General features: G+C 46.4%; 2 protein-coding genes across 2 annotated transcripts in view; both read left to right on the top strand.

Moving 5' to 3' along the window:
- The window catches only part of LOC116986997, a 114,330-nt gene extending 109,381 nt beyond the window's left edge, over positions 1–4,949 (top strand). Inside the window, exons 19-22 of the mRNA XM_033042880.1 lie at positions 762–1,082; positions 2,377–2,425; positions 4,003–4,093; positions 4,738–4,949. Of these exons, the coding sequence (XP_032898771.1) occupies positions 762–1,082; positions 2,377–2,425; positions 4,003–4,093; positions 4,738–4,785 (509 nt within the window). The 3' untranslated portion in view covers positions 4,786–4,949. The remainder of the gene's footprint in view (positions 1–761; positions 1,083–2,376; positions 2,426–4,002; positions 4,094–4,737) is intronic.
- Positions 4,950–6,845: 1,896 nt separating this feature from the next.
- The window catches only part of LOC116986630, a 35,432-nt gene continuing 16,210 nt past the window's right edge, over positions 6,846–26,067 (top strand). The window contains 8 exon segments of the mRNA XM_033042209.1: positions 6,846–6,907; positions 8,641–8,732; positions 10,319–10,639; positions 13,465–13,785; positions 17,351–17,671; positions 18,910–19,227; positions 23,384–23,704; positions 24,980–25,028. Coding sequence (XP_032898100.1) covers positions 6,846–6,907; positions 8,641–8,732; positions 10,319–10,639; positions 13,465–13,785; positions 17,351–17,671; positions 18,910–19,227; positions 23,384–23,704; positions 24,980–25,028 — 1,805 coding nt within the window.

The raw sequence follows: 26,067 nt of genomic DNA, 5'->3' as shown, positions 1-26,067 counted from the left end.
GGTGCTGCATAAACGATGCTCCCCTTTCCTGCTGGCAATTCCTAAAATGTAAAAGAGAATCCAAGATGGGTCTGATGATTTGTCTGATTCGTGGTCAGTTCTAATCACCATGTTAAAGGAAATATCCTGTCAAGTTGGATAGGGTGCAGAGAAGACTTACAAGGATGTTGTGGTGAGTTGAGGGCCAGACCTACAGGGAGGGGCTGAGCAGTCTAGGACTTTATTTCTTGGAGCGCAGGAGGATGAGGGATGATCTTCTGGCAGGTACAAAATCATGCGAAGAATAGATCGAGTAAATGCACAGAGTCTTTTGCCCAGAGTAGGGGAATCGAGAACCAGTGGTCATGGTTTTAAGATGAGGGGGGGGGGGGGCAAGAATGATTTAACAAGAAGCAGGGGAGTAACGTTTTCACACAAATGTTGGTAGGTATATGAAACGACCAGCCGACGGAAGTAGTTATCGCATGTACTATCGCAACATTTAAAACAAATTTGAACAGGTACATGAATAAGATAAGTTTAGAGGTTTAAGGGCCAAGCATGGGCAGGTGGAACTGGTGTAGATTGGTCGTGTTGGCCAGTGCGGGCTAGTTAGACCGAAGGGCCTGTTTCTACTCTGTATGACTCTATGACTCTATGTAGATGGATGGGTCAGATTCCAACCTGTCGGCTCTGGCTAAGATACAGAGATGTTGGATATTGGCGAGTGTTTGATTTTCAGATGTTCACTCAGTGTCTGACTGTTTGCTCCTTTCCCACAGAACCCGTGTCTGTTCCTGTGCTTGTATTTCTGTCACCAGCCAATGTCTCCTGTTTCGGGGACTCCGTGTCAGTGTCATGTGAGTCGGTCCGGGGATCCCTTCCCATTAACTACATCTGGTATGAAAAGACCCCATCTGCGAATTCCAAGATCTCAGACAACAATGCCCTGGATCTACATTGTCAATCCTTCAAACACCAGCACCGTCAATATTATTGCACAGCCTCAAATAAACGGGGAGCAAAATCCAGTGAAATGGTCAACGTGTCCATCTCTAGCAGTGACGTGCCCTGCAGTTTCCCAGTGAAAATCAACGGCACTGGTAAGTAGTGAAGGGCATGAGGAGAAGAAGGGGAAGTGCGGTGGGGTGGTTCATAAGATTAAGTGATAGAAGCAGAAATAGACCATTCAATCATGACTGATCTATCTTCTCCTCTTCACCCCATTCTCCTGCCTTCTCCCCATAACCCCCGACACCCTGAAATCCATGCACGTTATTTAATTAACTTATCAAGATTAATATGGTGGAATTATGGCCCATTTGTCAATACTTGGTTGCTGGGCTCCAGAAATAGACTTCCCAGCGCTCGTGTAGGCCAGCTTCCCGACTAGAACTGCCTCTTATGTTTACACAGCTTTAAACTAGGTTTGCAGTGTCATCAGTCCAAGCATTTTCACTTTCCATCATCTCCATATGACCGACACTCAAATATGGGAAGGGATCAGAAATTACCAGTAAAATGTGGCCACAGATAACTCCTTGACGACGGTATCAGATTTGGTCCACAGTGTTAATGTTGACCATTCAGTACTATCAATACTAATCCCATTTACCAGCACTTCGTCCATTGTGGCAATTCAGGTACCTCTATCTTCTCGGTTTAAAAACATTTATTGATACCCTTGAAACATCCTGCTCCTTAACTTAACCATATGTTCACCACTTTTACACATATCTGTCATGCAAAATGTTCCCAAAAATACACTGTTTATGCTGCTCACAGTTTTGCACACCTGTAATAGGCTCCCCCTTCCTCACCTGTTCTGCATGGAATTTTATAAAACCTCTATCCAGCCCCTCACCATCAATGTAATGTTTCATCCCAAGCAATACTCCTCTCAAGTGAAATTGAACCCTTTTGATTAGTTTGTGGATACATCGTGGAAACAGGCTCTTCGGCCCACTGAGTACACAACGTCCAGTAATAACCAGTACACTAGTTCCATGGGGACAATGTACAGAAGCCAATTAACCAACTAACTTGCAAGAATTCAGACTGTGGGGAAACTGGAGCGCTTGGAGAAAACCCACGCGGTCACAGGGAGGAGGTACACATTCCGTACAGACAGCATCCGTGGTCAGGATCGAACCCGTGCCTCTGGCTGTAAGGCAGCAGCTCTACCGCTGCGCCACTGTGCCGTCTACACCTGGAGCCAGAGTTGTTACCAGCACGCCTGCTTGGCATGGCAACATCTCCCATTTGCTGCAAATCACACTGACGAAGCATTACCCTGTCGGTTAAGCCTATCATCTCCTTACTTCGGATAACCATAATCCCTCGTTCAACTGCAAGTGAAAAGCAGTGAAACTGACCTGTATTTCCTTGTTCCAACAGGTCATGAATATTCTTGTGGAAAATCGATAACATCCAATTACTCTGCAAGGTAAACCGCTCTGTTTCCAGTGAAGTTACAGTGTACTAATTGCTGGTGTTTTGATTGGGAATGTTTTAATTGGGAGAAGGTTGTGCCTTCCTTTCACTGGCATTAAATGCGTGAGAGTGAGAAGCATAATCAATTGTTGCACATGTTTCAAGCCTGACACCAAATATAAATGTATCTATGAAATATTCTTTAATGAAATAAATATAACTTGCAAACCAGTTATTAGTTAACTCATCAGAAGGAAAATCACGCTGGGTTTACATCTCATTGTGTTGTGTACATGCTTGGATGATGAGAACAAGTTCCTCCATTTGTGTTCAAGAAGGAACTGCAGATGCTGGAAAATCGAAGGTACACAAAAATGCTGGAGAAACTCAGCGGGTGCAGCAGCATCTATGGAGCGAAGGAGATAGAAACATAGAAACATAGAAACATAGAAATTAGGTGCAGGAGTAGGCCATTCGGCCCATCGAGCCTGCACCGCCATTCAATATGATCATGGCTGATCATCCAACTCAGTATCCCGTACCTGCCTTCTCTCCATAGGTGACGTTTCGGGCCGAAACCCTTCTTCAGACTGATAGGGGGTGGGGGGGAAGAAGGAAGGAGAAAGGGAGGAGGAGGAGCACGACGGCGGGGGGATGGGAGGAGACAGCTCGAGGGTTAAGGAAGGGGAGGAGACAGCAAGAGCTAGCAAAATTGGGAGAGTTCAATGTTCATGCCCGCCAGACGCAGGCTACCCAGGCGGAATATGAGGCGCTGTTCCTCCAATTTCCGGTGTTGCTCACTCTGGCAATGGAGGAGACCCAGGACAGAGAGGTCGGATTGGGAATGGGAGGGGGAGTTGAAGTGCTGAGCCACCGGTGTTTCAGGTAGATTCTTGCGGACTGAGCGGAGGTGTTCGGGGAAACGATCGCCCAACCTCGCTTAGTCTCACCGATGTAAATCAGCTGGCATCTAGAGCAGCGGATGCAGTAGATGCGGTTGGAGGAGATAGAGGTGAACCTTTGTCGCACCTGGAACGACTGCTTGGGTCCTTGAATGGAATCGAGGGGGGAGGTAAAGGGACAGGTGTTGCATTTCTTGCGGTTGCAACGGAAAGTGCCCGGGGAGGGGGTGGTACGGGAGGGAAGGGAAGAATTGACAAGGGAGTTGCGGAGGGAGCGGTCTTTGCGGAAATTCCTCCATTTGACCCGGAACTTCACGCATTCCTTCTCTCCAGAGAGATGCTGCCTCTCCCGCCGTGTTTCTCCAACATTTTGTGTCCATCTGTTTTGTATTCACTGCCCCATCTCATGACTTATTTATCTGTCTTCTCTGAATCCATTTAACTGCGTAGTCTCTCATTCTTGTAGCCATGCCCCAACAATGACGTCAACAATTGGTGATCATATGTTGTCCCCCCACACCTCCCCCCAGTCCAACACCCGTTCTTTTACAAAAATGGTCTCCACTGACGCTGCCGCTTCGCCCCGCTCCACTTCACCAAGATTATGAAGCAAATAACAGGTAAATGCTTCAAAGATTAACCGTCTCGTTTCCTCCCATTGACTCCGTATTTCTTGCCCTTTGCCCAGTTACATCTCATGGAAAGTGGGGCGCTGGATGTTTTTTCTCCTGCTTGTGATCTGGAGTATCTCAACCGCGGTGTTCACAAGAGGCTCTAAGGTAGGTTTTATTGTCATCATGTTCATAAATTATTGGAGCAGAATTAGGCCATTCAGCTCATCATATCTAATCGGCCCTCAATCACGGCTGATCTATCCTTCACTCGATCCCATTCACCAGCCTTCTCCCCATAACCATTGACATCCTTATTTATCAAGAAAATGAAAATCTCCGCCTTCAAAATATCAATTGATTTGGACAGATACAAAAATGCTGGAGTAGCTCAGCGGGACAGGCAGCATCTCCGGTGTGAATTAACTTGGCCTCCACAGCCTCCTGTGGCAATGAAATCCATAGATTCACCAGAAGGGATTCGCCCAAAGCAATCCCTTCTCTTCGCCGAGTGTTTCCAAACGGTTTCCATTAATGCTTTCATATATCCTGTCCATCGATAGAAACAAAAATCGTGCACGTTTTCATATCCTGAAATTAAACCAAAGCTCTCTGTAGATGATATCACGGGGTTCTGTCAGGTTGTACGCGTGCAGCGTGGATTTCTGTGCCCGGTGTGGGTTCGTTGGCAGTGGATTAACTAATTCGTGGATTAGCATCTTGCAGACAGCAATGTGTTGGGAGTGGTCGGGACAAATAAAGCGTGGTTCCCACTGTCAGTCTGTCTGATGACTTCACATTGTCTTTTGCAGAGACGCGATGACACAGAACCTCGCCACTCGACCAACGAATTACAATGAAGACTCCTAGCTTGCACCATCTTAATTTTTGCCACCTCTTCCAAGGTTTCTTTCGTCAGCTTCGAACTATTGTTTTAACCTTTGCGTGGTTTCTGCTGCTTCAGAGTTTTATACTCTGTTAAACTATATTATATGCATACAATTTCCTGGAATTTGTTTCATAGATTAATGAATAATAATGCAAAAGAATGCTTCTTAATAAATGGTTGTTGTCAATAAACGGTTTGTCTAATTTGTTTTGATTACACTGCTGGATAATCCTCTTGTTGCCAAACTTTAAAGGCGTTTAGCGAAGGCATTCATTTAATCTTTCAGACTATGCTATCCCATCAGACCAAAATTATGCAACGGCATTGTTCTAACTATTAGCCTAATTTTTCTCTGCACAGACGCTGACTGAGGCGCTAAGCACATCCAACATCTACAGATTCCATTTCCGATCTGCAACTAATTTTTAGGGAGGAAGGGACTGCATATGCCGGTTTAAACTGAAGATACACATAAATTGCTGGGGTAACTCAGCGTGACAGGCGGCATCAGTAGATAGACCAGGTAGGTTTAGGCGGGTTGAGCGGCGGCGTTCAGCGAAACGATTGCTGAGCCTGCGCTTGTTCTCGCTTCTCGGTTTCGCTCAACACCTCCGTTGAGTCCGCCCCCTACCTGATGCTAACCACGTTAACTCCCCCCTCCCATTCCCACACTGACATTTCTCTCCTGGGCATCCTCCATTGTCAGAGTAAGTTGCCGCACAAATTGGATTAACTGCACCTCATATTTCGCTTGGGCTGGTTACACCCCCGCGGTGTGAACGTTGACTTCTCTAACTTCAAGTAACCCTTGCATTCCCTCTCAATCCACCCCCCCCCCTCCCCCACCACCTTCCCAGTTATCCGAACAGTCTCCGACTACATTGTATCTCTAATTTTGTGTACCTTCGATATTCCAGCATCTGCAGTTCCCTTTTGAACACCTTGTATCTCTAATTACTTTGTTGTTACCTTCTCCCAGCTAACAATGACCTATTCAACATTTTCCTTTGATCTGTATACCCTTTGTCCCGTTTTCACACCTTACCAATCCTTATCCCTCTCCCCTGACTTTAATCTGAAGAACGGTCTCGACCCGAAACGTCACCCATTCCTTTCATCCAGATATGCTACCTGTCCCGCTGAGTTACTCAGCATGTTCTACAAGATTTATATTTTGATTAAGTGATTGAAAGATACAGCATGGATACAGACCATTTGGCCCACCGAGTCCACGTCAACCAGTAATCAACCCTTTCACGCGAGTTCTATATCACCCCACGTTCGCGTCTTTTGAGTACCGTAATATTGATAAACATTTTAATGCTGCAACGAGTTGTTCATTTGTCCACCGTGCAAAGGATTAAAAGGACTACAAATAATGGCCACTGTGGCGCAACGGTAGAGATGCTGCCACAGAGGGTAGTCGAGGCCAGTTCATTGGCTATATTTAAGAGGGAGTTAGATGTGGCCCTTGTGGCTAAGGGGATCAGAGGGTATGGAGAGAAGGCAGGTACGGGATACTGAGTTGGATGATCAGCCATGATCATATTGAATGGCGGTGCAGGCTCGAAGGGCCGAATGGCCTACTCCTGCACCTAATTGCTATGTTTCTATGTTTCTATGTTACAGCGCTTGCAGCGCCGAAGACCCGAGTTCGATCCCGACTGCGGGAGCTGTCTGTGCGGAGTTTGTACGTTCTCCCCATAACATCGTGTTTTCTCCGTGATCTCCAAGGACGTACATGTCGGTTGGTTAATTGGTTTGCTATAAATGTAAATCGTCCCCAGTGTGTGTGGGGTAGTGTAGTGTGCGGGGATTGCTGGTCAGTGTGGACTCGGTGGGCCGAAGGGCCTGTTTCCTCGCTGTATCTCCAAACTAAACTAAACTAAACTAAACTAGAGGAAATTCTATTCTTGTGCAGAACAAAATTGGTGAGTTGCAGCTTGCAAAGTGCGGGGTGTGAAACTGCAAATACATTGTGTTGCTTTCCTCAGTCTGACTCGTGACTGTAACCCCGCCCATGAAAGAACTATGAAGGATGTTGTTTGCGAATACAAAATGGTGACCTGCTATAACAGAGTAATCGCCATAAAGTACGGAAAGATTCAAAGATTGCTTTGGGTAAAATGTCCCACTGACAAAGATAAATATTCTCCACACAGTAAGCGGGGAGACGCGGAAATGAGACCAGAGGCTGCTTTGAACTCACAAACTCCCAGGTCAGGAATATCAGAGGGGTGCTGAATAGCCAGAGATACTTGCAGATTCTGTGGTCACATTGATGCTGCCTGGCCCGTTCAAATTGAGCTTGTTAATGGTCTAATGGGAGGAATGATCTTGAGTTGGATCATTTCCCCACTGCAGGACATCCCAAAGTGCCTCTCAGATAATGAGAGATAAATGGTCTGAGATGCCACAGATATACACAAAATACTGGAGCAACTCCGCGGGAAGGGCGGCATCACTCGAGGGAAAGAACGGGTGACATTTCGGGTCGATGCCACTGTTGTGTTTAGCGGTGGGTGCTGACTTGCAATGTACTTTAATCTAATATGATCAAACAGTCACTTCTCCCTTCACACTGAATTGTTCTGCAGTGCTGACACTTTGCTCGCGCTGCTGAAACAAGAGTGTGTAGATTCGTACCTCTGAACCGCATCTTGCGAGCAGTTCAGTGTAACACTGATTGCTGAGCAGTGTTTGCAGAAGTCATGGGTCAATGGCGAATGAAGACAGGATTAAATTGTTCTGCTGCATCGTCGGTTCTTCTCTGCAGTGTTTTTAGTTGGGCAAGTAAACAGGAAATAGCTCCGAACAAAAGATCATTTACTGAGGGTCGCCAGCGCTCAGCTAACATCAGTGGCGGACACATCAGTATGCTACACCCATACCACGTGATACACAACAATGCCACTGACGTACACAACCCGAATAAACTGTACTGTTCCCCTGAAAGTCACACACCCAGAACGATAGCCCGCAGCAGATATTAGGTTATATTATAATGCAATTAGTTGCCTACAGAATGAAATAGTTGCAAGCAGATGTACAAAATCAACCAATGGAATGTACATGACCACAACTCTGATAATTTATTAGCACTTGTGAAGAAGACAAGTTAACAATTCAATTCACCGTGCATATTCTACCTTGCTTTAACTTCACTAAGTGTATCACTTCAGCAATATGTGAAAACAAAAGTTCCATGTTTTTGATCTGCCGGTCCACTTACAAAATCATCAACAGTGAATGATCCGGAAGTGTACACATCTTAAACGTTTTTACTCTTCTAAATATCATATTTCATCCAACGTGTCATTATTTACATGAAGCGTCCCGACTCGAAACGTCACCTATCCATTTTCTCCAGAGGTGCTGCCGGGCCCGCATAGTTGCTCCTGCATTTTTTTGTCTGTCAATATTTCCACCACTGTTCAGTGTTAACAGACTCTGAGTACAGATATAGCCGCCGCTCCATCCTTACGGATACATCACACTTGACGAAGTGGTTGAAGCAGCTGCAATAAAAACATGTAACGGGTCCTTGGACAGGTCCATGGATAGGGAAGGTTTGGGGAGATATGGGTCGAGCGTGGGCAAATTTGACTAACTTAGATAGGCATATTGGTCTAACGATTTGGGGAGATGGGCCTGTTTCCGTGACGTATGACTCTGTGATGATCTGACCCAACCATTTGCTAAATATAACCCTGAGCCTTTCACACTACATCGTGTCGAGCTGCTGCTGGCTCGCTGTGGTTCTCGATCTGACGTCCTGTTCCCTTCTAAGTCATTGCTATTTGAGAGACGCGGTTGTCTCTGAAAGCTCAGAGCTGAGCGACAGACAGAGAAGTGCTGACCTTGTCACTGTGGATAAAACAATGTGGATTCCAATGCTTCTCATCTCCTCGCTGCCGGGTGAGTGAAAGCCAGATCCTGATATTCCAATGATCAATGTTAGTTGGCGTCCCGTGCACCCTTTCTACAGCACATATGGTTAAGTGTGTGTAGACATGTAATGGGAGATATGGAACTCAGTGCGTTGTGGTGATGGATCTGAAATCACATTTGAATATCTAGACAATGTTCGTAGTTCAACCACCGTTAACACGGTCTAATTGCATCCTGATGATAGTTTATAGGCATAAAATAGCGAATGTATTTGGAGCAGATACTCCAAGACACCTGGACCGAAGAACAGAGGTTCCAACATCACCAGGAAGTTAATTCTACACTAACAAAATGTGTTAGAGGTGGAAGTCACGATTGTGGACTCATTGTGTCAGTTCAAATATTGCCTGCATTTGTCCAACTCAACTCTGTCGTAAACCCAACAATTCCCCGGAGTCTGAGACCGAACCACTGTCCTCGCTCTACCCACCCACCCCCAACTCTCTCTCCATCCGCTCTCGGATCTGCGGCCCAGTCGTGCTGAAATTCAAATTCAGTTTATTGTCACGGTTACCGAGTTACAGAGAAAAGTTTTTTGTTACGTGCTAACCTGCCAGATACACGATTACAGTCGATCATCTTACAGTGCATAGATACATGAATGGGAAATAACGTTTCGTGTAAGGTAAAGCCAGCAAAGTCCGATCAAGGGTAGTCCGAGGGTCACCAAAGAGGTAGATAGTTCAGCACTGCTCTCTGGTTATGGGAGGATGATTCCGATGTCTTATAACAGTATTGAAGAAACTTTCCCCGAATCTGGCGGTGTGCGTTGTCACGCTAGTAACGCTCTCCGGTAATGGACCCGATTTATTGTAACTCGTCCGCCCTCTGTCCTCAGTCAGGGCGTTGTCAAGGCATTGGCGGCGGTGAATGTCTCAACACGGGTCGGCTTTCCGCGTCCGGGTGGGACTCGAGAAGGACCAGGCGCTGTCCACGGGCACCTGGGGGATTTCCGGGACATCTGGGCACCGCCTGGGGTTGAATACATCCTTGACAAGTATTGTAACATAGTTGTATAGTAGTTTATTTAGTATATGTATTTGCATTGTATTATGGTGCTGGGTTCTTGTTCTAATGTATTGTAAATATTATTTTTAATAATTGAATAAATTATTTGATAATTTAAAAAAAACACGTGTCCGGCCCAGTGTCGGTTGAGAGATGAATATTGGCAGCGCAGACGGCGGCACCGCCAATGAAATAGCAAAGTGGGGTATTTCTGTAGGGTGAGAGGGCGGGCACCGCCTGGGATTGTTGAAAGGCAGCTCCTGCAACACTGCCGCGCTCCCCCAGTACCGCACTGCGATCCCAGCCCAGTTTCTGCTCAGGGATCTGGATTGGGAAGTGAACCCGAATTGTACTGACCCGGGGACAGAACACTGACACAACTGGTACCATAACAGCACTGCCTGCACTTCAGACCGGAGACATTGGCCGTGAAGCAATATGACACATCATGGAAATATTTAAGTTTTCTTTCATGTAATCTTCAAAATGTATCTATTTCCATTAAACAGTTAATTTTCTCTCCATCTGAAAGTTTTTCCCCTCAGTTTCAGGTGCACTGTGGGCAAAGTGGGATGACAGAGGAGTTGTGGGAAGAACGATCACAATCGATTGTCACTATGCAGCAGAGTACCGCTCACACACAAAATACTGGTGCCGTGGGAGGAGTCGCCCGTGTAGAGTTTTAGTGGAAACAAATGAGCAACACGGACGGAGTGGAAGAGTGTCAATCACAGATAACCCGGCACGAGGAATATTTACTGTGACTGTGGAGGATCTTCACTCTGGAGATACAGGATGGTACAGCTGTGGAATTACAACATCTGCCGACCATCCAATATTTAACGTTTATCTCGAAGTATCTGACGGTACGTTTCGCAGCGATTGACTTGACGTCTCCAGCAGAAAGACAATACAGGATTACCATCGATCCTCTTACAATGCATAGATACATGAAAAGGAAATAACGTTTAGTGTAAGGTAAAGCCAGCAAAGTCCGATCAAGGGTAGTCCGAGGGTCATCAAAGAGGTGGATGGGAGTTCAGGACAGATCTCTGGATGTGGTAGGATGATTTAGATGCCTGATAACAGCTGTGAAGAAATTGTCCCCGATTCTGGCGATGTGCGTTTTCACGCTCGTAACGCTCTCCGGTAAGGGACCTGGAGTTGGGTGGTGAGTGAGCGAGTGGTGAGTGAGCGAGTGGTGAGTGGGTGAGTGGGCAGATGCATGGCAGATGAAGTTTAATGTGGATAAATGTGAGGTTATCCACTTTAGTAGCAAAAGCAGGAAGGCAAATTATTATCTGAATGGTGTCAGGTTGGGAAACTGGGAGGTACAACGAGATCTGGGGGTCCTTGTTCATCACTCACTGAAAACATGCAGGTGCAGCAGGCAGTGAAGAAAGCTAGTGGCATGTTGACCTTAATAACAAGAGGAGTTGAGTACATAGGAACATAGAAATTAGGTGCAGGAGTAGGCCATTCGGCCCTTCGAGCCTGCACCGCCATTCAATTTGATCATGGCTGATCATCCAACTCAGTATCCCATACCTGCCTTCTCTCCATACCCTCTGATCCCTTTAGCCACAAGGGCCACATCTAACTCCCTCTTAAATATAGCCAATGAACTGGCCTCAACTACCCTCTGTGGCAGAGAGTTCCTGAGATTCACCACTCTCTGTATGAAAAATGTTTTTCTCATCTCGGTTTTAAAGGGTTTCTCCCTTATCCTTAACCTGTGACCCCTTGTCCTGGACTTGCCCAACATCTGGAACAATCTTCCTGCATCTAGTCTGTCCAACCCCTTAATAATTTTGTAAGTTTCTATAAGATCCCCTCTCAATCTCATAAATTCTAGAGAGTATAAACCAAGTCTACCCAGTCTTTCTTCATATGACAGTCCTGACATCCCAGGAATCAGTCTGGTGAATCTTCTCTGCACTCCCTCTATGGCAATAATGTCCTTCCTCAGATTTGGAGACCAAAACTGTACGCAATACTCCAGGTGTGGTCTCACCAAGACCCTGTACAAGTGCAGTAGAACCGCCCTGCTCCTATACTCAAATCCTTTTGCTATGAAAGCTAACATACCATTCGCTTACGGGAGCAAAGAAGTCCTTCTGCAGTTGTACATGGCCCTAGTGAGACCACACCTGGAATACTGGGTGCAGTTTTGAACACCAAATTTGAGGAAGGACCTTCTTGCTATTGAGGGAGTGCAGCGTAGGTTCACAAGGTTAGTTCCCGGGATGGCGGGACTGTCATATGTTGATTGAATGGAGCGGCTGGGCTTGTACACTCTGGAGTTTAGAAGTATGAGATGGGTTCTTGTTGAAACATATAAGATTATTAAGGGATTGGACACGCTAGAGGCAGGAAACATTTTCCCGATATTGGCGAGTCCAGAATCAGGGGCCACAGTTTAAGAATAATGGACAGGCCATTTTGATCGGAGATGACGGAAAACATATTCACCCAGCGAGTTGTGAATCTGTGGAATGTTCTGCCTCAGAGGGCAGTGGAGGCCGATTCACTGGATGCATTCAATAGAGAGTTAGATAGAGCTCTTTGGGCTAGCTGAATCAGGGGATAAGGGGAAAGGCAGGAACGGGGTACTGATTGTGGATGATCAGCCATAATCTCATTGAATGGCGGTGCTGGCTAGAAGGGCTGAATGGCCTACTCCTGCATCTATTGTCTATCTATCCACGTATCTATGTATGGATCTACAGTTCCTTGTGTCTCCACCTCTCATATGGAAAAGCAAGGTCAATCAAAACTTGAGCAAGAGAACATTACACCCGTGAGAGAAACTGGGCGCTGGGGTTTCCCGATGACTGTTTTCGTGTGTTACTTTTATATTTGAAGTAAACGCTACTGATGTTAACGACTCACGAATAGATTTAGGTTCTGTTGAGATAAGGAAATAAAAGACAATTAAAGATAGACATAAAATGCTGGATTAACTGATCGAGACAGTCAGCATCGCTGGATAGAAGGAATGGGTGAAATTTCGTGTCTGAGGATGGGTCTCGACCCGAAACGTCAGGGAGAGAGAGTTAGATGGAACTCCAAAAGATAGCGGCGCTAGGGGATATGGTGAGAAGGTAGGAACGGGGTACTGATTGTGGATGATCAGCCATGATTATAGTGAATGTCGGTGCTGGATCGAAGGGCCGAATGGCCTACTGCTGCTCCTATTGTCTCTTATCTCTTGACCCGCTTTATTGTAACCCGTCCGTCCTCTGTCCTCAGTGGCGGTGAATGTCTAAACACGGGTCCGGCCCATTGTCGGTTGAGAGATGAATGTTGACAGCGCAGCCGGCGGCACCGCCAATGAAATAGCAAAGTGAGGTATTTCTGTAGGGTGAGAGGCCGGGCACCGCCTGGGATTGTTGAAAGGCAGCTCCTGCAACACTGCCGCGCTCCCTCAGTACCGCACTGCGATCCCAGCCCAGTTTCTGCTCAGGGATCTGGAGTGGGAAGTCAAACATAATTGTACTGACCCGGGGACAGAACACTGACACAACTGGTACAATAACAGCACTGCCTGCACTTCAGACCGGAGACATTGGCCGTGAAGCAAAATGATACGTCATGGAACGATTTAATTTTTATTGCATGTAATCTTCAAAATATATCTATTTCCATTAAACAGTTCATTTGCTCTCCATCTGAAAGTTTCTCCCCTCAGTTTCAGCTGCAGTGTGGGGAGATACATATGCAAGAGGAGTTGTAGGAAGAGCGATCACAATCGATTGTCACTATGCAGCAGAGTACCGCTCACACACAAAATACTGATGCCGTGTGCAGAGTCGCCAATGTACAGATATGGTGGTAACAAATGGGCAACACGGACGGAGTGGAAGAGTGTCAATCACAGATAACCCGGCACGAGGAATATTTACTGTGACTGTGGAGGATCTTCAGTTTCGAAATACAGGATGGTACAGATGTGGAATTACAACATCTAACGGCCGTCCAATGTTTAACGTAGAACTCCATGTATCTGACGGTACGTTGCGCAGCGATTGACTTGACGTCTCCACTGAAATGACTGATCCATGTTTTCTCCGGGAAGGGTCAGGGCAGCACCGATATCTCGAGGCTCCGCAGCAGTGCAGAGACCTGCGGGGAGCGGGCGGGGATCGGGAAACCCCACTCATGTTGCACTCACGGCTGATGGTCCCCAATCAATAACCCGTGCCTGCCTTCTCCCCATGAACCCTTGACTCCACTAGCCCCTGGAGCTCTATCTGACTCTCTCTTAAAACCATCCGGTGATTTGGCCTCCACTGCCCTCTGTGGCAGGGAATTCCATAAATTCACAACCCACTGGGTGAAATCGTTTTTCTCACCTCAGTTTTAAATGGCCTCCCCTTTATTCTACGACTGTGGCCCCTGGTTCTGGACTCGCCCAACATTGGGAACATTTTTCCTGCATCTAGCTTGTCCAGTCCTTATATAATGTTATGTGTTTCAAAAAGAATCCCCCTCATCCTTCTAAACTCCAGTGAATACAAGCCTAGTCGTTTCAATCTTTCCTCATAAGACAGTCCCGCCATCCCAGGGATCAGTCTCGCGAACCTGCGATGCACTGCCTCAATCACAAGGATGACCTTCCTCAAATTAATCTGCCCCCTTGTTTTTGCCACCAAAGTGGATAACCTCACATTTATCTATATTATACTGCATCTGCCACGCATCTGCTCACTCACTCAACCTGTCCAGATCACCCTGCAACCTCCTAACATCCTCTTCACAGTTCACACTGCCACCCAGCTTTGTGTCATCCGCAAACTTGCCAGTGTTGCTCCTAATTCCCTCTTCCAAATCATTAATATATATGGTACACAGTTGCTGCCCCAACACCGAGCCTTGCGGCATTGCACAGGCCACTTCGTGCCATTCTGAAAATGACCCGTACACTCCTACTCTTTGCTTCATGTCTGCCAACCAATTTTCCATCCACGTCAACACCCTACCCCCAATACCATGTGGTCTAATTGTAGTCACCAGTCTCCCGTGCAGGATCTTATCAAAGGCTTTCTGAAAGTCTAGATACACTACATCCACTCGCTCCCCTTCGTCCATTTTACTTGTCACATCCTCAAATAATTCCAGAAGATTAGTCAAGCATGATTTTCCTTTCATAAATCCATCTGACTTGGACTAATCCTTTTATAGCTATCCAAATGCCTCATTATTACCTCTTTAATAATTGACTCCAGCATCTTTCCCACCACCGAAGTCAGGCTAACTGGTCTGTAATTTCCCCCGTTTTCTCTCTCGTCTCCTTTCTTGAAAAGTGGAATTTAACTTCACTTTCACCTCAAGTTGGACGCTCAGCACATTTCCCTTCCTCTGAACTATATGAAATGTCACCCTGTCAGATGTTTGCATTCCGAGTCAAACTAATAATCCGATAGTGAGAAACAAGTGTTGAGTCTGAGACTGAACCACTGTCCTCGCTCTATTCACCCACTCTCAACTCTCTCGCCATCCTATCTCGGATCCGCGGCCCAGTCGTGCTGAATTGTCCAGGGCGATCCGGGGTCATTGGGAATAGAATAAAATAGATGATTCAGATGCCTGATAACAGCTGGGCAGAAACTGTAACGCTCTCCGGTAACGGACCCAATTTATTGTTACCCTCCGTCCTCTGTCCTCGGTCAGGGCGTTGTAAAGGCAGTGGCGGCGGTGAATGTCTGAACACGGGTCCGGCCCAGTGCCTGTTGAGAGAAGAATGTTGGCAGCGCAGCCGGCGGCACCGCCAATGAAATAGCAAAGTGGGTCTTTCTGTGGGGTGAGAGGCCGGGCACCGCCTGGGATTGTTGAAAGGCAGCTCCTGCAACACTGCCGCGCCCCCTCAGTACCGAATTGCGATTCCAGCCCAGTTTCTGCTCTGGGATCTGTAGTGGGAAGTCAACCCTAATTGTACTGACCCGGGGACAGAACACTGACACAACTGGTACAATAACAACACTGCCTGCACTTCAGACCGGAGACATTGGCCGTGAAGCAATATGACACATCATGGAACGTTTATGTTTTCTTTCATGTAATCTTCGAAATGTATCTATTTCCATTAAACAGTTCATTTGCTCTCTATCTAAAAGTTTTTCCCCTCCATTTCAGCTGCAGTTTGGGGGGAGAAGAATGTAACAGGAGATGTGGGAAGAGCGATCACAATCGATTGTCACTATGCAACAGAGTACCGCCCACACACAAAATACTGGTGCCATGGGTGGAGTCGCCAATGTACAGATATGGTGGAAACAAATGGGCAACACGGACGGAGTGGAAGAGTATCAATCACAGATATACCGGCACTAAGAATGTTTACTGTGACTGTGGAAGATCTTCACACTGGAGATACAGGAAGGTACATCTGTGGAATTAGAACATCTGCCGCCCATCCAATGTGTTCCGTACATCTCCAAGTATCTGACGGTACGTTTCGCAGCGATTGACTTGACGTCTCCACTGAAATGCCTGATCCATGTTTTCTCCGGGAAGGGTCAGGGCAGCACCGATATCCCGAGGCTCCGCAGCAGTGCAGAGACCTGCGGGGAGCGGGCGGGGGCGGGAAACCCCACTCATGTTGCTCTCACCCAGTGCGGGCTCTGTCCCACTGAGCGGCCACCGACTTCAAGTGGGATGCTCAGCACAATTCCGTGCCTCTGAACTGTATGAAATGTCACCCTGTCAGAGGTTTGCATTCCGACTCAAACTAATGATCCGAGGGATCAGTGAGAAATAAGTGTTGCTCGCGGTCTGAATACCCGGAGAATAATAAACAGGGAATCAGTCCCCGGAGCTCAACAGACTGCGTTCAGTCCTCCCGGGGCAGGTCAGCCCCCCGGTCCGACGCTGCCTGGACAGGATGTGATTGACGCAGGGAGCGATCGGACAAACTCAGACATCATTCCTTGGTCTGGAAATGATTGAGCGAGGAACCTATAGAAATGTATCAATCATGAGAAGCATGTTCATTTTCCCACGATGTGTGGAATCAAAAAGTGGAGGACGGACGCAATGGGAACTATTTAAAGAGGGGGGGTGGGGATAGTAAGGTGTCACTTAATGTAATGGCATGTTTTGTACAGGTGAGTGGCCGAAGCTGAACACAATTCGCACAAGTTCTACCTCAACAACATATGTACAACTGAAACATAACATCCCAACTTCTGTTCTGAGGGGCAACATTGTCCACACATTGGGTGATATGTATATGGAACCTGCTGCCAGAGGAAGTTGTTGAGGCAGTTGGAATAACAGCATTTAAAATACATTTTGGATATTTGCGTAGACTGGGATCATTGCGAGTGATAAATGAGAAACGCGGACATATGGAAATGGCCCAGAAAGACATGTTGGTCGGCATGAATGAGCTGTTGTGATGGGAATCTTTCGGTTCTCTATAACTCTAACCTACTTCAGTTTCTGGGTTTCGCACACTCACAGAGATGTAGATGAGCCGGTGAGATATCAATCGGACGGAGATAAAGGGCTGTTGAGATTTAGCAAGGTTTTTAACTTTTCATACAGGTGATTGAATGTTTGCTCCATTCCCACAGAACCCGTGTCTACTCCTGTGCTCAGATATCTGTCACCAGCAAATGCCTCACGTCTCGGAGGCTCAGCGTCAGTGTCGTGTGAGTCTGTCCGTGGATCCCTCCCCATCCGTTACACATGGTTTGAGAAGAACGAGCATTGGGTTTCAACTACCGTGTCTGGCAATCAACTGGATCTGAGTTGTGATATCCTCGGAGGTCAACACCGTCAATTTTACTACACAGCCTCAAATAATCGTGGGACAAAATCCAGTGAAAGTCTCAACGTTAAATTCTTCAAAGGAGCAGGAACGTGCAGTTATGTGACAGAAATCAACAATGCAGGTGAGTGTTCTTCTCGTGTCCCTGAACCTGCTGCTATTCGCCTTGTGGTGATGTTCATGGATTTCTTGTTATTTGCATACGGCATCATTGCAGCTCGTGGTGTAAATGCGACAGTTTGTTTGGGGGGCTGGCAAATAATAACCCGTTGCTTCCACCTGGGATGTGTTGAGCAATTTCAGCAAAGGAGAGACAAACATGCACGTATCACAACGTGTTTAGTGCATTCCATCAAATTTCGGCCTTCCAACTTAAAAATATTTTTTCTGGCTACCACTTAAGGTCTCACACTCACTTTGAGTCGGAGAACGCACCAAATTCATTCTGTTTGGATCCGCCATCATTTCCATTGAAGGGTGTACAATTTCATGATTATGTTCATGATTTTAACTGTTAATTTGAGTCAAACTCCAGTAATCTCACAAAATTAAAGTGGAATCTACTTGGCCGTCACTCCATCAAGTATAACCCTTAATTTTGTCAAAGAGAATTTTGAAAAGAACTTCCCAGTAGGTGTGGAGACGTTCAGATTGGAAGTCCAGAATAGAGTGTAAATCAGAGTGACCAAGTTTAGAGAATGGCAGTTCTTCTTAAAATATTTCAGTGTCATTCACCCTTGAGTCTTTATTACAAGATGTAATTCCCCCTCAACTAAATGTTCTTATGTTTTTTTGGTTATTATCATCTTATTTTCCCTTGTGCATAATTTTATATATAATTAATTTAGTCACAAGAGCAAAAAACATAAATTAACTAATTCACCCCAAAATAATTTCATTCACCCTTGGGTGAACCATTCACCAGTTTAAGAAGCACTGGCCTCGGCTACAATTCCGCTGAACACTTGTGCTTGGTCTGTCATGATCCGGATTCTCACTTGATAGACACCCCATCCTCAACCGCTGATGCAGAGCAGCAGCAGTTTGCACCATCTGCACGATGCACTGCAGCAACTCACCAAGACTCTCTAGGCAGCGCCTTCCAATTGCAACAGGCTCCGTGTTCAATGCATCATTCTTCACCATTCACACCCACATTGGCTGGGAAGCGCTTTGGAACGACCTGTGCAGATGGTGAGGGACGGTGTACAGTATCTGTCTCTCATCGCAATCTAGGTGGAATTCAACAGAGTTAAGAAAATCATTGCGCGGACTCCCCTGTACTCATTGACGCATACTATAATGTATATGTTTGTGAAAGGCTAATTTTTCTCTTCAATTTATGAAAGATGATTCCTTCAGTTTCAGGTGCACTGTGGGCAGAGAGCGAAGTAAGAGGGGTTGTGGGAAGAGCGATCACAATCGATTGTCACTATGCAGCAGTGTACCGCTCACACACAAAATACTGGTGCCCTGGGACAAGTCGCCAGTGTACACATGTAGTGGAAACAAATGGGGAACAGGGACAGAGCGGAAGAGTGTCAATCACAGATAACCCGGCACGAGGAATATTTACTGTGACTGTGGAGGATCTTCACTCTGGAGATACAGGATGGTACAGGTGTGGAATTACTACACCTGGCGAACCAACATTTAAAGTACATCTCCAAGTATCTGAAGGTAGGTTTCTCAATGAGTGACTTGATGTCTCCACTTTGGCAACGGACAAAATATTTGTTAGGTGGGAGTCTGGTGCACAGTTCTGGTCGCCGCTTTATAAAACAAAAGATGTGAAAGGTTTGTAGAGTTTACAGAAAAATGTCACCGGATGTTTAGTTGCAGTTTACAAATGTAACATGGAAACGGATCCTTCGGCCCACCGAGTCCTCACCAACTAGCGATCACCGGTCACACTAGTTCTATGTTATTCCACGTTCCCATTCGCTCCCTACACACAATTCTATAATACCGCCATTCACAAACCTCATTAGTGCAACAGTATCACTATCAACTATTTTATGCAAGTAAATTAAAAAGTTGTTGATAGTGATACTGTTGCACTAATGAGCTGTTTGAATGTTCAGATTAACACAAAAAATTTGTAGAATTGTGGCAGAGTTTCAGATTAAAAGAAGAATAACTGCAGATGCTGGAATTGTAAAACAAAGAGAGATAGTGCTGCAGTGGTACTGGTACAGTGGCAGACATGGTAGTTCTGGCAGCTGGGAGGATGGAGAGACACAGAGATGTTCAAATCTGGTAAATGGATTGCGAGGAGAAGGAGCAGAGAAGGTTTACAAGGATGTTGCGATGATTTGAGGGCCTGACATACAGGGAGGGGTTGAGCAGATTAGGGCTTTATTTCTTGGAGCGCAGGAAGATGAGGGGTGATTTTATTGCAGGTCAAAAATCATGCGAGTTTAAAATAAAATTGGACCCCAACACAGAATTGATTTTTTTGGAACAATGGAAGCCGGCTCTAAGCTTATTTCGGTCCAAAATTCTCTCCTTAACCATGGCTTGATGACAGCAACAAAAAAAACGTATACTCAAATTCTGGAACAACGAACCCACTCCCACGCTTAAAATGTGGATTTCAAGCATGTCTGAAATGTTACACCTCGAAGTTATAAGATTCGTCCTAGCATGTAAAGCAGACCAATTCCTAAAGATTTGGTCTCCTTTTATCGACATTCCAAGTATATGGTGCAACTTAACCCTGGAAATTAACTGTTTCAGAACTGGGTGAGGGGTGTGGAAAGACATGAAGCAGGCATATCCCTTCTCCCTTTTATTCTTTTTCTGTTTTGTTTTCTTATTATTTTATTTTATTCTTTATTTTTTATTTATTTTTATTAATCAATTTATTTATTTTTCGGGGGGGTTCACGTTTTTTTTTTACGGCTTTATATCTTTACGGGTTCTTTCTATCTATTCCTTCGCTAACTTTACTTTACTTAACTTTCTCTCTCCTTCTCTTTTTTGCTTTCTGTTACTTTTCTATTAATAAATTAAAAACAAGAAGTTGTACACGAAATGTAAAATGTAAAACAGGGTTTATACTACTGCAGGTACACAAAATTGCGGGGGAAACTCAGCGGGTGCAGCAGCATCTATGGAGCGAAGGAATAGGCGACGTTTCGGGCCGAAACCCTTCTTCAGACTGATGATGGGTGGGGGAAAGAAAGAAGGAAAAGGGGAGGAGGAGGAGGAGCCCGAGGGCGGGCGGATGGGAGGGTGGGAGGAGACAGCTAGAGGGTTAAGGAAGGGGAGGAGACAGCAAGGGCTAGCCAAATTGGGAGAATTCTATGTTAATGCTATAAGGACGCAAGGTCCCCAGACGGAATATGAGGTGCTGTTCCTCCAATTTCCACTGTTGCTCACTCTGGCAATGGAGGAGACCCAGGACAGAGAGGTCGGATTGCGAATGGGAGGGGGAGTTGAAGTGCTGAGCCACCGGGAGGTCAGGTAGGTTATTGCGGACTGAGCGGAGGTGTTCGGCGAAACGATCGCCCAACCTACGCTTGGTCTCACCGATGTAAATCAGCTGACATCTAGAGCAGCGGATGCAGTAGATGAGGTTGGAGGAGATACAGGTGAACCTTTGTCGCACCTGGAACGACTGCTTGGGACCTTGGATGGAGTCGAGGGGGGAGGTGAAGGGACAGGTGTTGCATTTCTTGCGGTTGCAACGGAAAGTGCCCGGGGAGGGGGTGGTGCGGGAGGGAAGGGAAGAATTGACGAGGGAGTTGCGGAGGGAGCGGTATTTGCGGAAGGCAGACATGGGGGGAGATGGGAAGATGTGGCGAGTGGTGGGGTCACGTTGGAGGTGGCGGAAATGGCGGAGGATTATGTGTTGTATTTGCCGGCTGGTGGGGTGAAAGGTGAGGACCAGAGGGACTCTGCCCTTGTTGCGTGTGCGGGGATGGGGGGAGAGAGCAGTGTTACGGGGTATGGATGAGACCCTGGTGTGAGCCTCATCTATGGTGGCGGAGGGGAATCCCCGTTCCCTGAAGAACGAGGACATTTCCGATGCCCTGGTATGAAATGTCTCATCCTGGGAACAGATGCGGCGTAGGCGGAGGAAATGGGAGTAGGGGATGGAGTCTTTACAGGGGGCAGGGTGGGAAGACGTGTAGTCCAGATAGCCATGTGAGTCAGTGGGTTTGTAATGTATGTCGGTCAGGAGTCTGTCCCCTGCGATGGAGATGGTGAGGTCAAGGAATGGTAGGGACGTGTCGGAAATCGTCCAGGTGTATTGGAGTGCCGGATGGAAGTTGGTGGTCAAGTGGATGAAGTCAGTCAGTTGTGTGTAGGTGCAGGAGGTGGCGCCAAAGCAGTCGTCAATGTAACGGAGGTAGAGGTCGGGGATGGGGCCCTGGTACGTCTCGAACATGGATTGCTCAACGTACCCGACAAAGAGGCAGGCGTAGCTGGGGCCCATGCGTGTGCCCATAGCTACGCCTTGTGTTTGGAGGAAATGGGAGGAGTCAAATGTAAAGTTGTTGAGGGTGAGGACTAACTCCGCTAAGCGGAGGAGAGTGTCAGTGGCTGGGTATAGGTTGCTCCTCTGGTCGAGGAAGAACCGGAGGGCTCCGAGGCCATCCTGGTGGGGGATGGAGGTGTAGAGTGACCGGACATCCATGGTGAAGATGAGGGGGTGAGGGCCCAGAGAGTGGAATGCGTGGAGGCGAAGGAGAGTGTCTGAGGTGTCTAGAACATAGGTGGGGAGGGATTTGACCAAGGGGGATAGGATGGAGTCAAGGTATGTGGAGATGAGTTCGGTGAGGCACGAACACGCAGAGACAATGGGTCTGCCGGGAGAGCCGGGTTTGTGGATTTTCAAGGTATTTATACTACTGCACATTGCTTCTAATAAAAATATTTATTAAAAAAATTTTTAAATCACAAAAATCACGCGAGGAATAGATCGAGTAAATACACAGTCTTTTGCCCAGTGTAGGGGAATCGAGAACCGGAGGACATAGTTTTAATAGCAGGGGGGAATGATTTAACAGGAACCTGACGAGTAACGTGTTTACACAAAGGTTGGTAGGTCCATGAAACGAAATGCCGACGGAAGTAGTTATGGCAGGTACTATCGTAACATTTCAGAAAATATTGGACAGTTACATGAATAGGATATGTTTAGAGGGTTAAGGGCCAAGAAAGGACAGGTGGAACTAGTGTAGATTGGGCGTGTTGGTCAGCGCGGGCAAGGTAGGCCGAAGGGCCTGTTTCTACTCTATGACTCCACGAATCTATGTAGATGGGATGGGTCCGACAGTTATATAAACAATGCTCCCTTTTTCCTGCTGGCAATTCCTGAAATGGAAAAGAGAATCGAAGATTGTCTGATGATATGTCTGCTCTGTGGTCAGTATTCATCACCATGTTATAGGAAAGATGCTATCAAGTAAGATTGGGTGCAGAGAAGATTTACAAGGATGCTGCCATGAATTGAGTGCCTGAACTCCAGGGAGGGATTGAGCAGACTAGGACATTATTTCTGGGAGAGCAGGAGGATGAGGGATGATCTTATGGCAGCTACAAAATCATGCGACGAATAGATCGAGTAAATGCACAGTCTCTTGCGTTTGGAGGCTTATGGGCTAAGCAAGGGCAGATGGAACTAGTGTGGATGGGCATGTTGGTCAGCGGGGGCAAATTAGACAGAAGGGCCTGCTTCTACACTGTATGCTTCTATGACTATGTAGATGGATGGGTCAGATTCCAACCTGGCGGCTCTAGCGAAGATACAGAGATGGTGGATATTGGCGAGTGTTTGATTTTCTCATGTTCACCCATTGTCTGACTATCTGCTCCTTTCCCACAGAACCCGTGTCCGTTCCTGTGCTTGGATTTCTGTCACCAGCCAATTTCTCCTGTCTCGGGGGCTCAGTGACAAGGTCCTGTGAGTCGTTTCGGGGATCCCTTCCCATTAACTACAGCTGGTATGTAAATACCCCATCTGGGGATTCAAAGATCTCAGACAACAATGCCCTGGATCTACATTGTCAATCCTTCAAACACCAGCACCATCAATATTATTGCACAGCCTCAAATAAACGTGGATCAAAATCCAGTGAAATGGTCAACGTGTCCATCTCCAACAGTGACGTGTCCTGCAGTTTCCTGGTGAAAATCAACGGCACTGGTAAGTAGTGGAGGGAATGAGGAGAAGAAGGGGAAGTGGGGGCGGGGTGGGCCATAAGATCACAAGTGATAGAAGCAGCAATAGACCATTTAATCATGGCTGATGTATCTTCCCCTCTTCACCCCATTCTCCTGTCCTCTCCCCGTAGCCCCCCGACACCCTGAAATCCATGCACGTTATTTAATTAACTTATCAAGATTAAAATGATGGAATTATAGTCCATTTGTCAATACTTGGTTGCTGTACTTCAGACATGGATTTCCCAGTACTGGTGTAGGCCAGCTTCCGGACTAGAACTTCCTCTTATGTTTACACAGCTTTAAACTAGGTTTGCAGTGACATCAGTACAAGCACTTACATTTTCCTTCATCTCCACATGACCGACGCTCGAATATGGGAAGGGAACAGAAATTATCCGTAAATGTGGCCACAGATAACTCCTCGATGACTGTATCAGCTTTGGTCCACTGTGTTAATGTTGACCATTCAGAACCATCGACACTAATCCATTTTAACAGCCCCTCATCCACAGTCTTCTCAGACTTGACAATTCATGTGCCTCCACTATCTAAGTTTAAAAATACTTCTTCCTCATATACCCTCCAAATATTCTACTCCTTAACCCAACCTTATGTTCCCCATTTCTACGCACATCTGCTGTGCTGATTTCCCACAAAGTACCCTATCTATGTTCCTCATAGCTTTGCACAGCTGTAATAGGTTCCCCCTTCTTTTCCTGTATGGATTAAAATCCCTATCTATCCAGCCTTCTCCTTCGAACTGTAATGTTTTATCCCAGGCACTATCCCTCGCATGAAATCACCTCCTTTAGTTTAGTTTAGAAAACCAGGTGGAAGCAGCAGCCTTTCACCGGTGCACCAAGTCCATCCTACTCAACAAGGGACAATTTACAGAAGGCAATTAACCTAAAAACCCGCACGTCTTTAGAATGTGGGAGAAAACCGGAGCATTTGAATAACCCCCACGCGGTCACAGGGAGAACATACGAACTCTGTGCAGATAGTACCCGTAGTCAGGATTGAACCCGGGTCTCTGGCGCTGTAACGCAGCAACTCTACCGCTGTGCCGCCCTAATGTTGGCGACCTGAGTTGTACCTGAGTTGTGCAAGCTTCTCCCATTTGCTGCAATTTACACTGGAGAAACATTGCCCTGTCTATTAACACTATAAACTCCTTACATCGGACAAGCATGCTCTCTTCTTCAACTGCAAGTGAAAATCTGTGAAACTGATTTTTATTTCCTTGTTCCAACAGGACTTGAATATTCTTGTGAAACTTCGAAAGGATCCAATGATTTATCAAGGTAAAATACTCTGTTTCCAATGAAACGTGCCATGTACTAATTGCTGGTGTTTTGATTGGGATTGCTTTAATTGGGAGAAAGTTGGTTCCTCCATTCACTGGCATTAAAGGCCTTTGAGGTTATTGATCTGAATGCACAGACACAGCCAGTGGAACCACAGCCTCACAACGCCAAGACCCTGAACTTAGGTGTCGTCTATGTGGGTTCTGCAAATTTCGCCTTTCATTGTGTTGGAAGGAACTGCAGATGCTGGTTTAAACTGAATATAGGCACAAACAACTGGAGTAACTCGTCGGGTCAGACAGCATCTCTGGAGAAAAGGGATAGGTGAAGTTTTGGGTTGAGACCCTTCTTCAGAGTGAGAGTCAGGGGAAAGGGAAACGAGAGCGATATCGACGGTGATATAGAAAGATATATAACAATGAATGAAAGATATGCGACACAATAATAATAATAATAATAATTTTTTTTTTTTTTTTTTTTTTTTAAATAAGTAACGATGATGAATGAAACGATCCATTGTTAGCTGTGGGCTTGGTGAAACCGAGTTGTATAGACAATGAGACACTACAAGACAACAGTGAAATTCGTACAACGACTAGGGTGGGGGAGGGACGGAGAGAGAGGGGATGCAAGGGTTATTTGAAGTTATAGAAATCAATATTTATGCCGCTTGGCTGTAAGATGCCCAAGCGAAATGTGTGGCGCTGTTCCTCCAAGTTCCATTTGGCCTCACTCTGGCAATGGAGAAAGCCCAGAATAGAACAGTCATTGTGGGAATGGGAGGGGGAGTTAAATAGTTTAGCAACTGTGAGATCATATAGTCCCAGGCGGACTGAGCGTATGTGTTCAGTGAAACGATCGTCCAGTCACCATTTTGTCTTGCTGATGTGGAGGGGCGGTCCCACCAGCATGCGACCTACATGCGGCAAGCGCGACCAAACTGGAAGCGGGGGCTGCGCGGAGGTCGGGTGAGTGACGTGAAGTTCGAGCGAAGTCCGCGGGCAGTTCGCGCGTGACGTACGGCGTCAAGTATCTA

This window comes from Amblyraja radiata, chromosome 24 (genome assembly GCF_010909765.2).
Source record: "Amblyraja radiata isolate CabotCenter1 chromosome 24, sAmbRad1.1.pri, whole genome shotgun sequence".
NCBI classification, from domain to species: Eukaryota; Metazoa; Chordata; class Chondrichthyes; order Rajiformes; family Rajidae; genus Amblyraja; species Amblyraja radiata.
This window is presented reverse-complemented; position numbering and strand designations above follow the sequence as displayed.